This window comes from Megalobrama amblycephala, linkage group LG19 (assembly GCF_018812025.1).
Source record: "Megalobrama amblycephala isolate DHTTF-2021 linkage group LG19, ASM1881202v1, whole genome shotgun sequence".
NCBI classification, from domain to species: Eukaryota; Metazoa; Chordata; class Actinopteri; order Cypriniformes; family Xenocyprididae; genus Megalobrama; species Megalobrama amblycephala.
This window is the reverse complement of record NC_063062.1, coordinates 8,174,692-8,187,961: the sequence shown is the minus strand read 5'-3', so window position 1 is coordinate 8,187,961 and position 13,270 is coordinate 8,174,692. Positions and strand designations below refer to the sequence as shown.

General features: G+C 38.6%; 1 protein-coding gene across 1 annotated transcript in view; it reads left to right on the top strand.

The window, feature by feature from the left end:
• LOC125253966 (c-Maf inducing protein) overlaps positions 1-11,275 on the top strand; it is a 30,142-nt gene extending 18,867 nt beyond the window's left edge. Inside the window, exons 11-21 of the mRNA XM_048168247.1 lie at positions 712-777; positions 2,213-2,239; positions 3,107-3,155; positions 3,281-3,388; positions 3,491-3,607; positions 5,781-5,921; positions 6,175-6,222; positions 6,353-6,499; positions 7,652-7,757; positions 8,591-8,661; positions 10,397-11,275. Coding sequence (XP_048024204.1) covers positions 712-777; positions 2,213-2,239; positions 3,107-3,155; positions 3,281-3,388; positions 3,491-3,607; positions 5,781-5,921; positions 6,175-6,222; positions 6,353-6,499; positions 7,652-7,757; positions 8,591-8,661; positions 10,397-10,450 — 934 coding nt within the window. The 3' untranslated portion in view covers positions 10,451-11,275. The remainder of the gene's footprint in view (positions 1-711; positions 778-2,212; positions 2,240-3,106; positions 3,156-3,280; positions 3,389-3,490; positions 3,608-5,780; positions 5,922-6,174; positions 6,223-6,352; positions 6,500-7,651; positions 7,758-8,590; positions 8,662-10,396) is intronic.
• The last annotated feature ends 1,995 nt before the right edge of the window (positions 11,276-13,270 follow it).

Here is a 13,270-nt window from a genome sequence, read left to right as displayed (position 1 = left end):
CGAAACGACGCCACACCAGTTCGTTCTTTGGTTTCACTTGAAGTATATCGGGGCTTTTAACTAAATCTTTATTTCACTACCAAAAAGAAAAACCACATACAGGGAATTCTGGTGATGAGTCAAATTGATTGCCAGATCAAAGTGATTCGCTACAACAAACTGTCCGAACCACCTGATTTGCTAAAATTAATTGGACATCCCTGCTCTATTTAAACAATAGAAAGAGAGGAGCATTTTAGTAGAAAGAGTAAGTGCAATACAACGCTTTGTTGTGCAACACTGCTGCTTGTCTGGATAATTAGCTTACGGGAAAACCTACGCTGTTTTAAAAACAGCAGAGCTGCTTGAACTGAATAATGTAGTGTAGCAATGCTACTTTTAGCTAGTTACTCTCTAACACTGCTAATCGTCCCACATTGTGTGTAAATGATCATTTTGGTATATAAAAAAGCAGACTCAACTGTAATCACATTGAGGAGTGACCTTAAAACCTGTCTGCATATTTATAACAGATTCATTGAACTGAATCCATTTTTAGCCTTTACCACCTCCATCTGATCTTATTGTGAACCATCCGGTTGCAGATCACAGCAGAGCCAAAGAGGTTTCAGCTTTCACTGGCCAATCTTACATAAGGTTCTTATTTTCTCCAGTTCTCGCTCTTCCTGCCCCTGAATCTCTAATTCCTCCTCTGGCCTTTTCTCTCTGCAGATCGGACTACGATGACTGGAGACCAGCACTGGCCAGCCTGCTTCAACCCATCCCCTTCCCGAAAGAGTAAGGGCATTTACTCCCTTCCCATTCTGCTCACAGTTGCTTTCTTTGTAACTGGTTGCTTGACGTCTGTTTTAACTCTTAACTAGGGCCACCCAATTTTGAATTTGAAATTGAATTAATAATCAATTATGATTATAGCTGCTGCAATTCAGATTAGCTCCACTCCCACTGTGTTTGTTTCTATTACTAACTATTGTTGCACACTATTGAATTTGTGAATCAGATCAAAATTTGCATGTTTAACTAGTCTGATGAACAGATAATTGTTTTAGGTTTCATTTCTGCATCCATCGTGACACAAAAAGATGAAAAAAAGAGTTGTAGTTTGAGTCACTGGATGTCACAGCGCAGTCGATGCTTGATTAGTGAATAATTTATTGGAAATTTGAATAAGATTTTTGTTTTTATTTTGCATAGCGCCTGCGCAAAGTTTAAAATGCATATTACACGTCTGTTCAAAAGTTTGGTGTCGGTAAGATTTGTTTTATTAAATTGATCAAAAGTGACTGTAAAGACATTTGTTACAAAAAGATTTCTATCTAAATAAATGCTGTTCTTCTGAGCTTTCTATCCATCAAAGAACAAAAAATTATGATTTCCGCAATAAGAAATCCTTCTTGAGTACCAAATCAGCATATCAGAATGATTTCTGACAGATAATGTGACACTGAAGACTAAAGTAATGGCTACTGAAAATTCAGCTTTTGCCAACACAGGAATACATATTTTAAAATATTTTAAAATGGAAAAACATTTATTTTAAATTGTAACAAAATTTCACAAAATTACTGTTTTTAATAATATAATATCATTTATATAATACTGTTATATCATTTAGGATACAATACAGTTTGTACTGTACTGTTTGTGCAGCCTTGACTTCAAAAACAAAAAAAAAGCCATCGTTGTAGCCTACATAACGATACCAGGGGCTCTCTGTGTACGTGCGGTGGGCTGGTCTCTCAAGGAACGGCGTGCAGGGGAGAGTACTGACGTGGGCGAGCCACAGCGGGGCTCTGCTGTGGGATCGTGGGTATTGGGTGAGGCGTTTCGGGTCCTTTGTGGCTCCTGTAATTGGCCCTGCAGGACAGAGCACATCATTACAGGTCTTCTGCAGAGCCCTGCGGTTGCCACAGGTGGGGGGCTCACCTGCGCTCGTACGCCACGCCGAGCTTCCAGCCTTCATTAGAAAAAGTTAACAACAGCCAGGCGCATCCCAGAGCACACATGCAAAACATTTGATGAAGTCCTCCCAGACACACATACACAACACTTTCGATGACTTGAAATTGTATCATCGTGCATGTCAAGGCAAGCACGCCTACGTATAGACTCAGAAAGCAACTTGTGTAATTATATGGAATGACGACACTCTCTTTTTTTTGTGTACCTGAGTCAAGTCTATGTTTTTCTCTGTTTGCTCTCTCCTCTCCAGGGCCCTTGCACATGCCAAATTTACAAAGTAAGTTACATCGTTTTTACCCGCTACTGTATACAGAACTGTTTAGAGAGATGCTCAAATAAGGCGTCAAGATATAAAAAGTCAGTGACTAACAACCTGACTTGCGGTTGTTAAATGTTAAAGGGTGAAAAATGAATGTATGACATTCCTGTATGACTTTTCTGTGGAACGTAAGTTCTTCAGAATATTGTCTTTTATGTTCCACAGAAAAAAGTCATACATGTTTGGAACGTCTTGAGGGTGAGTATATGATAAGAGAATTTTCTTTTTTGAGTGAACTATCCCTTTAAGGGTTTTAGCAAAGTTAGGCTATGAGTCATTATGATACTTGAAGGGATAGTTTATACAAAAATAAAAATTCATTTATCAGTTATCTTAGCCTCATGTCATTTCAAACCAGTATGACTTTCTTTGTTCTGTGGATGAAGAAAGAAGATGTTTTGAAGTGTTGAAAGGAGAAGTGTCCTGGCCAGGACAAGTTGTTGAGTTGTTGTCAAGCTCTAAAGACAAAAATGCACCATAAAAGTATCACAAAAGGAGTCTTTACATATTGTGTGCCATATTCTCAAGTCTTCTGAATCCATACTATAGCTTTGTCAATATTTTGACATTCTCACTAGCTCTTTTTAAAATTAACCCATTTTTATACATTTATGGTGCTGCTTCGTCTTTTTGAAGCTTCCAGTCCTTTTTCATAGTAATTGCATTGGGAAAGAGCAACTTATTGTTTAGACAAAGTAATAGAGGTTTGGAACAACTTGAGTAAACGAGTAAATGATGACAGGGGGGCTGAATTATTACTTAAAGTGTTTAATTCCACATGTTTTATGTCATCTAACAAATCTGCTGTTTTTGTTTTTGTAACAGAGAGCTGAAATATGTCATTCAGAGGTTCGCTGAAGATCCCAGACAAGAGGTGAGACAGGAAACTTGTTTGCAGAAAGGGTGTTGTTTAGTTTAGTTTCAGTCGAATGCTTACTTAATATTGCCTCTATAGGCTTAGTAATGGTTTGTATATGCATATGTGTGTCTCTCTCACAGGTCCACTCCTGTTTGCTCAGCGTGCGCTCTGGAAAAGACGGGTGGTTCCAGCTGTACAGTCCAGGAGGCGTAGCTTGCGATGATGACGGAGAGTTGTTTGCTAGCATGGTATGAAACTGTTTGTATGAAATACGAGATGTCTCATTTAGTTTAGTCTTTTGTCCTGCCACTATATCTACTTTTATGGTCCGATGTCGTTCGTCCTCTCAGGTCCACATCCTCATGGGCTCCTGCTACAAGACGAAGAAATTTCTACTGTCGCTGGCTGAAAATAAACTGGGACCCTGTATGCTCTTGGCCCTGCGGGGGAACCAGACCATGGTGGAGGTACAAATGACTGACTGTTGCTTTGAGATGAAATGTAGCATTTTTTGGCATCATTGACGGTTCAGCCCAAAGGCTTTTCAAAACGGTAGACTGCTAGCTTCTGAGACCTAAGCTGTGTTTGAAATCGCCCCCAGTACCCTCATTCACTATTTCCTACATTACTCCGCTAATATAGTCCACTTGAAGGAGTGAATGAAAACGAGTGAGTGAATTCAGACACTGGAGTGTGCTTGAAGGGCTGCCACTTTTGTATAGTTTGTGCTTGTTGTTTAATAATTATTTGAAACTTGGCAGCTCCAGCAGTAATGAAAATATTTATCTTGAACTCTGTCATGAAACTAGCACGTATAAATCTTAATGATACAATTTAATAATCAATTAAAAAGGAATTTTTACCTGTATGATTACGCTGTATCCACTTTGGACCAGCGGTTTGGAAAACGGATCGATGGATGATTCAGCCGCGGGCGCCATCTTCTGACGAGATGCGGGAATTCATTCGGCATGACCCTCACAGTGCACTATGGGCATTCTCTAGCTGTTGAGTGTACATCAGTTGTACACTTGTTAAATGAGTGCACTCGATAACATCCACTATGGTTTCGGACACCACTCAGGCTGTCCCTTCAAATAGTGCTCTATTTAAGGGCATGTGGGCGATTTCAGACACAACCCTAGTTTTGCTAGTCTTAGCTTTTAAGGGCATGACCAAAGATCGCCCACAGTCTGTTTACTGACCGCCTGATGAATATTTCACACACAAATGGCTAGAGCAGACTGAAAATTAGCAGGTTTTATCTGATTGGCAAGCATTATGCAACTTCCTGAGAAACAAAGTTGTGTTTACAAGGTACTAATGAATGCTTCTGCGGAAGAAATAACAACTAGGCTTAGTAAACAAGATGTCCATTTGCTGAATTGTATATTCCGCTTTAAATAATCTGTATTTTGATGCAGACAGAAATTTTTGCTTTTTTTTTTTTTCTTCCATTTTCTGCGGAAACGGCTCCCACAGCCATCTGTTGTTGTAGTATGATCAATTTTAGTTAATTAAAATTTAGTTAAACTTGCCCCTAAACAACAAAAAACAAAATAAACGGTAGTTGATCACTTAAGTCTTTAGTTGGCAGTTCTAGATCAGAATAAACAGCAAAGTGGACTTGATAGTCGACACTCTGACTACGTTGTGGCCAACGATGTATCCAGGAACACAACATTGCATGTATCATTTGTCAATTTGGCAATCCCAGAATGCACTGCAAATCTAATTTAATTGTCTGCCGATATTTTACTATTTCATCCGAAATGTGTATGCGATATGTTTTTGTTTATTAGAGTATCCACTTGTTAGTTTAACATTCGGACATTCGCGTGTCGAATTTTGCATTAGATTTTCCGCGATAGATTTTCTTGTGTCAATTTTGCACAACAAGTTCGCACAAATTCGTTGTGTTGTGACTTCGCAACATGGTGATTCATACATTGCTACAATATTGACAATAGACAAAATTTCTCTGATGTTTTGCTAATGTGAAAGCACCTTTTAAGGCCCATATATACTTCAAACAAACTGATGTGACGTACTTTCGAACAAAATAAGGCCAAAACGAAGTTCGTTTTGTGTTTGTTTTGGGAATTCGAAACGGCTTGCCAAAGAGAACTCTCAGGAAAAGTTTGCTCCAGCTGCAAAACACCTTCGTACTACCATTGGTCCGTGATGATAACGTAATAGGAAGTGTGTGCTGAGGCTCCGCCTTCTTTCACACGGAACTCTTCTGACTCATTTCCTCTGTTTGAATCCATCGAGGTACGATCTCCGCGAGTGAAAACATGAACACACTGGATAGCCGCTATGTAGTAGAAAATTAAGTTGTGCTTCTGATGAAATTAGGCATATGTCAAGTGTTCGATAATAGTATATCGCTGGTCACATTTCGAACTTAGTTTTAGTTCGAACTTCGCCATGAGTATATCGGGGCATTTAGTCAAGTGCCGTTAAGGGTTGTTGCCCCTTAAAAGGATCAAATCAGTTACCCATGAGGTTCCAATTCTATGTGGATGCTGCCTAAGTAGACAGCAAGGCAGCTCACTAAGTTATTTGTGAAGAGTTAAAGAAACTCCATTGAAACTGTATATAGGACAAAACATTCATCCCTCTGTTTCTGCCGTGCAGATCCTGTGTTTGATGCTGGAGTATAACATCATAGAGAACAAGGACACTCAGCTACAAATCATCTCCACCCTGGAGAGCACCCAGGTTGGCCTGCGCATGTATGAGCAGCTGTGCGACAGGCAGAGAGAACTTAAAGAACTGGTGAGTGCACTAACCAGCTTAACAAATCAACACCAAGGTATTTTCACTGCCACGTGCAGATTTTGATAACACAGTCGACTGGTCATTGCTGCCGTCACAGGCCGAGCTCTGACTGTTGGTTTAACGCAGTGCTCCCATTAACACAAAAAGACAGAAGTGACCCATTTACAGACTTCCTACGTATACAGAGCTGACTCTCAAGCGCCACCTGTTGTTTGCAATGAAAACAAATAACATCTTTCTCTCTGTTTAGCAAAGAAAAGGAGGCCCTACTCGACTCACTCTGCCCTCTAAATCTACGGTGAGTGTGTGTTTGTGTAAATTACAATGTGTATATGTGCTTGCTTGCATCCATGCTGTTGTTTTCTTAGTGAAAGACAGTACCAAAAATCCTTCCTCAAGCCTTTTTCCCTTCATATTTTTTGCTCTAGGATGCTGACTTGGCTCGTCTACTGAGCTCCGGTTCCTTCGGCAATCTGGAGAACCTCAGCCTGGCGTTTACCAACGTCACCAGTGCCTGCGCCGAACAGCTCATCAAACTGCCATCCCTCAAACAGCTCAACCTGTGGTCCACCCAGGTCTCTATTTACTTCTGCTTCTTCCACAGTCCCATAGCTTCAGTCTATATAATCTTCAGTGTAATATATATATATATATATAATATTCTAGGCACGTGAATTTAAAAGTTGCATGTGTTGCCGAGTCATAAGCTGTGCCAGTTCAGAGGCTGCATCCTTTAAAGGTCACGCCTTCGAAGGACGTGAAGGTCGGACCAAGTATTGTTAAATGGGACGGACTTGCCTACGGAAGATTGTTCTTGTCGCCTAGCAACTGTGACAGTAACAGCAATAACGTTTGTACTGAACTTTTTTGAAAGTCATATTCAACTGTCTGAAAACAAAACCGGGTTCACAAACTGTCTAAATATGTTCACCTTGGTCCATTTCTGTTTATAATAAAGAGTCTAAACTATATCAAATCACATCATCGTAAGATACAAGAACGCCTTGAAGTTTTTAATTATTATATAAAATATATTATTCGTTTTTAATATTTTATTGATTAAAATGATTAATATTATAATTATTTTTTGTATTTGTATCATTAGATATATGAGTAAGTTGGAACCCAATACTTGCATTTAAAAGTGTAAATTCAGCAATTTCTCTAAAAAACAAAAAAAAAAAAACGCAATAAATTCTGGGTTAGGCTAAGACGCTAAGGATCCATCTGTTGTATCCTTCATTGTCCGGGAAACGAAGAACGCATTTCGAGGCCGCATTTGAAGAAGCCTTCAAATTAGGACAGCCTTTATCGTGGCTGTTACTGTGACCCAATCGGCCTTCGAATGCAGCCTTCGAATGATGCAGCCTCTGAATTGAGATGTCTTAATATGGGATGTCTCTGAATTGTACTTAAATAGCCTGTGAGAAGCACTTTGTCTTTAATAACATGAGATTTTGGCCAAATTCTAGAAAACACTGATCCTACCACATAGCTACAGTAAACTTTATAACCTGTAAGTTGATGTACGGATGTGATGCATTATATTATATGTCACAATATGAGTTAAATCCGAACCCGACTGTAATTATAATGTTTCAAATTATAAATATTATAATACTGTATCCTTTGTTCCATTTATTGCATCCTTGCTGAATTATTTATTTATTTTTAACTTTCTCAATCTTTTATTTTTATTGACTTGGTTTGTGTTTTCTCTTTTTCAGTTTGGAGATGCAGGGCTCCGTCTGCTATCAGAGCATCTGGCCTGTCTGCAGGTTTTGAACTTGTGTGAGACTCCAGTCACAGACGCTGGCCTGCTCTCCCTCAGCTGTAAGAATGCATTACACACATCTTACGGACAGCTACCTTCATTCTGAACTGTTAAAAACAGCTGCTGCTGAATTTAAGAGTCCAGAAGTCATTGTTAAGGTGTCCAAAATCCAAAATCATCCAAAAATGAAAATTCTGTCATGATTTACTCACCCTCATGTCATTCCAGACCAGTATGACTTATTTCTTCTGTGGAGCACAAAAGAACACATTGTCCAAGCTTCTGTTTTTCATTTACAGATACAAAAGTGGATGGTGATTTATACCTTCAAGCTCCAAAGTATCATAAAATGTGACTCATGCACTATATAGACCAAGTCTTCTGAAACCACAGTCATCGTTCGCAGATCATTTTCGTCGCTGCCATAGATCTCAAATGTCATTTGCAGTTGTGTTTTTAATCTTGCCACGTCACAATAACACGTCACGTAACGCACAAAAACCAGTGGGTTTTGCCATGTGCTGTTATGCATTGCCACAATTTTTTTTTATTGAACGCAACAAGTACAAATGAGATTTAGTAGGTGAAGATCATCAGCTTTCAAATTTCTGTTGGGTCCTTACACTTTACCCAAACTTTTATGATGCTTTGTTTTCGGAGCTTAGCCATCATCTACTCTTGATGTATGGGTCTAAGCAGCCGAGTAAATGATGACAGAATTTACATTATTTTTGCCGAACTATCCATTTAACATATGAGGTTAACAAAAAAAAAAGTTATTTCTTTTGCTTGTTAAAGAGCCTTTTAGTGTATGTCCTAACTCCTGACACATTAGTAGGGGTTTTTTAGTTAACATATAGGACAACTAACTTTTTGCAACTTATCCTTGCAGCTATGAAAAGCCTGTGCAGCCTGAATATGAACAGTACTAAACTCACAGCGGACACCTATGAGGACCTGAAGGTAAGAGAATGATCACACCAGCAGACCCTCAGACTGTGTGCAAGAATTGAAACTTAAATTTAAAGGTGATGTGTGTCAATTTTTTAGATGTTAAAGCTCCTATCCCAGTTTAAAGGCACAATATGTAATTCTTCACCGCTAGAGGTCACTTATTCAAAACAAAGGCGTAGTGTTGTCTTCACGTCTACATCCGGTGGAAAAGAATCCGACGGGACTTGGGCGGAAATCATATTCATGGATGAGCTAATGTATTAAAGATTTATTAACATTACTGCAGTATGGAGCAGGGTGTGGGTATAAGCCGTTGGAGCTGATCGAGGCCAATTGCGCGATTGCTAATGAGAGACGAGCGCAACACACGGCTCGAGAGCAGTGGAGCTTTTTTTATTATGCCGCATACAAGCGCTTCCACTTCTTCCGGTCAAGCGTATGTGGGGTAACACAGTGTGTTTTATCATATTAGATACATTGTTGAAAGTTGTTATACCTGTTGCACACTGCAGTAAGCTAGATCAATATTAGTCATGGTAAAACATGGTACTCACGGTAAATTGAGAAAACGAGATTTAAACAGTAAGACTTAATGTGCTGAGCTATATAACATGATTAGTTTTCTGTCGATAAATGTATCAAAACAGTTTCTCACCTGTCTAGTAAGACGTAATATATTAAAGCATCTTTGGTGTTTCCATGGTTTCTACAAAATAAATCCGGAAATCGAGAGTAACACGGGTATGATGTCAATTATAGGCAAAAATTGCTTATTTCTCTAGATTAAACATTTTTGGAAACATTTGGGATAATGTAAGTACACAAGTCAACAAAATATAAAACACTGTTCTAGTGTTTTTTTTGGATGTTTTCATCCAAAATTCTTATAAATTGTGCCTTTTAGTATACAGTAGCTACTAAAAGTACATAATTTAAAAGATTTGGTATAAGTAAGACCTTTTAATTGTTCCAAATTATATTTTAACTTTCTATTCATAAAAAAAAAAAGCTGTTTTCAAAATTGATTTAAAAAAAAAAGAGAGAGAGAATGTTTGTTGAGCAGCAAATCAGCATATTAGAATGATTTCTGAAGGATCATGTGACACTGAAGACTGAGTAATGATGCTGAAAATTCAGCTTTGCATCACAGAGATAAATTATATTTTAAAATTCATTTAAAATCAAAATAATATGCAGCCTTAGTGAGCATAAGAGTCTTCTTTCAAATATGTTATAAAATTTAATACCGATCCTAAACTTTTAATCAGTAGTGTTCATGGGTTTATTTCCTCCCCCCAAAATAAAAATACTTATCTGGTATTTTATATTCAAAACATCAGTCTGTTGCATCAGTCTGAGCATTACAACCGGCACAAAACAGCAACTTTGACTTGGTGTGAGTTTGGGGCCGTTGTTATGTGTTTGGTTGTTTGGCCAATAGCAAATAGTGGGGGAGTGTTGAGAAAACAAGTTTGAACAGTCTCTACTTTCCCAATTCCATTTGGTGACTAATGGTGCAGAAATTACACATTCACCTTTAAATCTTATCATGCAGATTTTATTGCATATGTGCACAATGTGATTTACACAAGTAGGACATGTTCCTGGTTCAACAATAGATCAATCATTCGTACCCTTGACCCTAAAATCTGAGAATGATGGGCCATTAAGAATGTTGAACCAGGAACATGTGGCATTAAGCACCTCGGTATCTAAACCTCTCTCTCTCCGGTTCTACCCACAGGCCAAACTACCCAATCTAAAGGAAGTTGACGTTCGCTACACAGAGGCGTGGTGAACGCAATGCTCGAGGAGATTTATAGACACAGGAAATGGCTGACACATCATCCGAACACAACATAATCAAGAAACGAGGACTGTATTTATAGGAACTGTCATTCAAACGACAAGGACCTTCTGAAAATATCATAAACGTTTAAGAATCGTCTAGTGTCTCATCTGAATACAAGGACGCTCTTTGCAGCGGCATCAAAATGCAAGAATATGTCCCATGACATCATCAGACAGCACAGGAACCTTTCTAATGACATCACCTGGGGACTTTTTCTCTTTCTCGCCTTGATCTGAAACCCCTCGGAGGAACCATGTCCCTCGTTTTAACCTGTAACTGGCGTCCCTTTTTCTTTTTTTCTTTTTGTCCCCATAGAAGACAAAGACAGTTGATTTCTCCCTTTCTCCTTGAACCACCTGGAGCCAATTCCCCTGTGGTACCAGCGTCTGGTGAAGGCCTGAATATTCAGAGCCACATTCCAGTACAGTTTTGATATCACCTCCTGTGTGGAAAGCCATTTTCCACATGGTTTTTGTTTTAGTTTTTCTGTTCTTGTTACATGTGTGCTTGGTCCTCTCGGTTCAGAGTCTGTCATTTTTGCATCCTCACAGAGATTTTTTGTGTAAAATGTGTCTGTTAACAATGTTCACTTCTTGACATGTTCATCTCTATATCTCTATCGCTCTGAAAATCATTTTTTATCAACTTGAATAAGCATATTTTTCCATACACTGCTTTCATATATATGTGTGTTTGTAAAGAAAATCGACGTATCCCCATTTTTAATGCAAACATTTCAGGGGCTTCGCTCAAAAAAAAAAAAAAGAAAAAGACATTTTCGTTTGTCATTTCCTTTTTCTTCTCTCTTCTTTTTTAGCCACATTGTACAGTGTAATTTTAATTTCACACCCATATTTAAGAGAACGTCGTCCAGGAAGTAGTCTGGGACTACTTTGTATTTATGAGCCCCCCTTTCTGGTCCTTTTTCTTTTATTAAATACTTTTGTCAAACATACTGAACCAAGATGGTGCCTAAAACATTTTCTGTAAAAGATTGCGTCACCTAGCAACTCTGAGGAAAGTCAGCTAAGTTGTACATAGATACATTATGGACTTTTAAACGGATTAATAGGCTTTATTATTCTCTGTAAACTTTGCCTCTATTGGTCGATAGGAGTCTACCAAGAGTGTCCTGCCACAACGGTTGACCATGTTCCTCATATTTATATCAAATCGAGCCAAGATTTGTGCGATGTTATGCAGTTTAACCTTTTTATATTTCATTTTCTCGCTTTTTTTTTTTTTTTTTTAATCGTCTCTCTGAACGTATAGTTTATGACCACTGTAATGTTACAGTCAAGATCTTGACTTGTAGAGAAATGAGACAGATCTTGTAGAAAAAAAATCTCATTAAGACGGTCAGAAATAAAACAATCAATTTGCCGTCTTATCTTAAATCGAGTTTTTCTTATGTTTACAAAGGTGTATCTGTCTCTACTCCCACTTTAAACTATATTTAGATAGAGTCGCTGCCCCGTCCATGTGGCCGGTCTTGAAAGTAGCAGTTTTTTGTAGGTCCAGCTTGTGTGTGTGCATTCGATTTCACACAGATGTAGATGCCGTCCAGATGGGGGGCGTTCAGTACTGGGTGCCATAACTGGGCACCTGCCATCTTGCATAGTTGCATACTGTATAATGTACATATGAGTGTATATAATTTCCCATTTCTCTTTCATGTTTTTGGGAGACTCTTTGTTGCCTTCACTTTTTGAGATGCGTGCATACGGTCACCCAATTTTGTTCCCCTCTCCCACCCCCCCAGACCAAGTGCACTGTCATTGTGTTCAGGTCTTCTTTTGTTTGTTTGTTTTTTGACTGTATAAGTTTAATCCATTTTTGTTGCCTGTTTTGTATCTTTTTTGTTTAATTCTCTTTTTGCATGTTGCATTTTGATCATACAGATTTAAATATAAAGGGTAAAAGCACTAGCCCCCTTCAACCACTTACCATATGGATCAATACTTGTTTCTAAAAGTGAAAGATGGACAGAGTTTTCGTGCATGGAGTAAACCGATGGATTATATTGGGAATGTGTGTTATTAAGGTGCGTTCGTGAGTGGCTAGAAACTGTGCCATTCTGTACACTGGTGAAACTCAAGCCGTGGTAATGTGACTGACACTTTGTAATGGTCTTCAGTCCTAACGGCGGACCATTTTTCTCTGTGCGGGGAAGGATTTAAGGGGGCTGGGTTTCCCCCAGCCTTCATTTTGTTAAAAAATTATTTAAAAAGAAAAAAAAGCCATCTCTTCGAAACGATGGCTCATCTATTGGGGTGGAAATCCAGTTTATACTTCAGTCAACTGTTTCCTGATTAATTTGTAATATCCTGTGGAGCTCACTGTGCTATTTGTGTTTCCAATGTCTCCTTATCAACATATAATGTCTAATTAATTTCAGCTTTTTTTTCCTTTTCTTTTTCTTTGAAAAGCGCTTTTTGCTATGTTGAATTGAGACTGAGTCTTAATATGATGTGGGTGGGGTCCCTGCGGCCCCTGCAGCACAGGCGTGTACATACAGAATGAACTACATTACCCATGACTCCTGGAGTTTTTGCAGATAGAACTGCTGCCCTTGTTTCTTTCTTCTGTGTTTTTCTGCTTCTATCTACAGCTGGGTTGCTGCTGCTGCTGCTCTGTGGCTGTTGTAATGAAAACACACAATCTTCAACAGGAAAATAAGCCTAATATGTGAACCAGTTTCAATCAAAATAAACTGTCTGTGAATATGTTTCAAATAGAAAGCTTTCAAAGCTTTTTTTATTAATG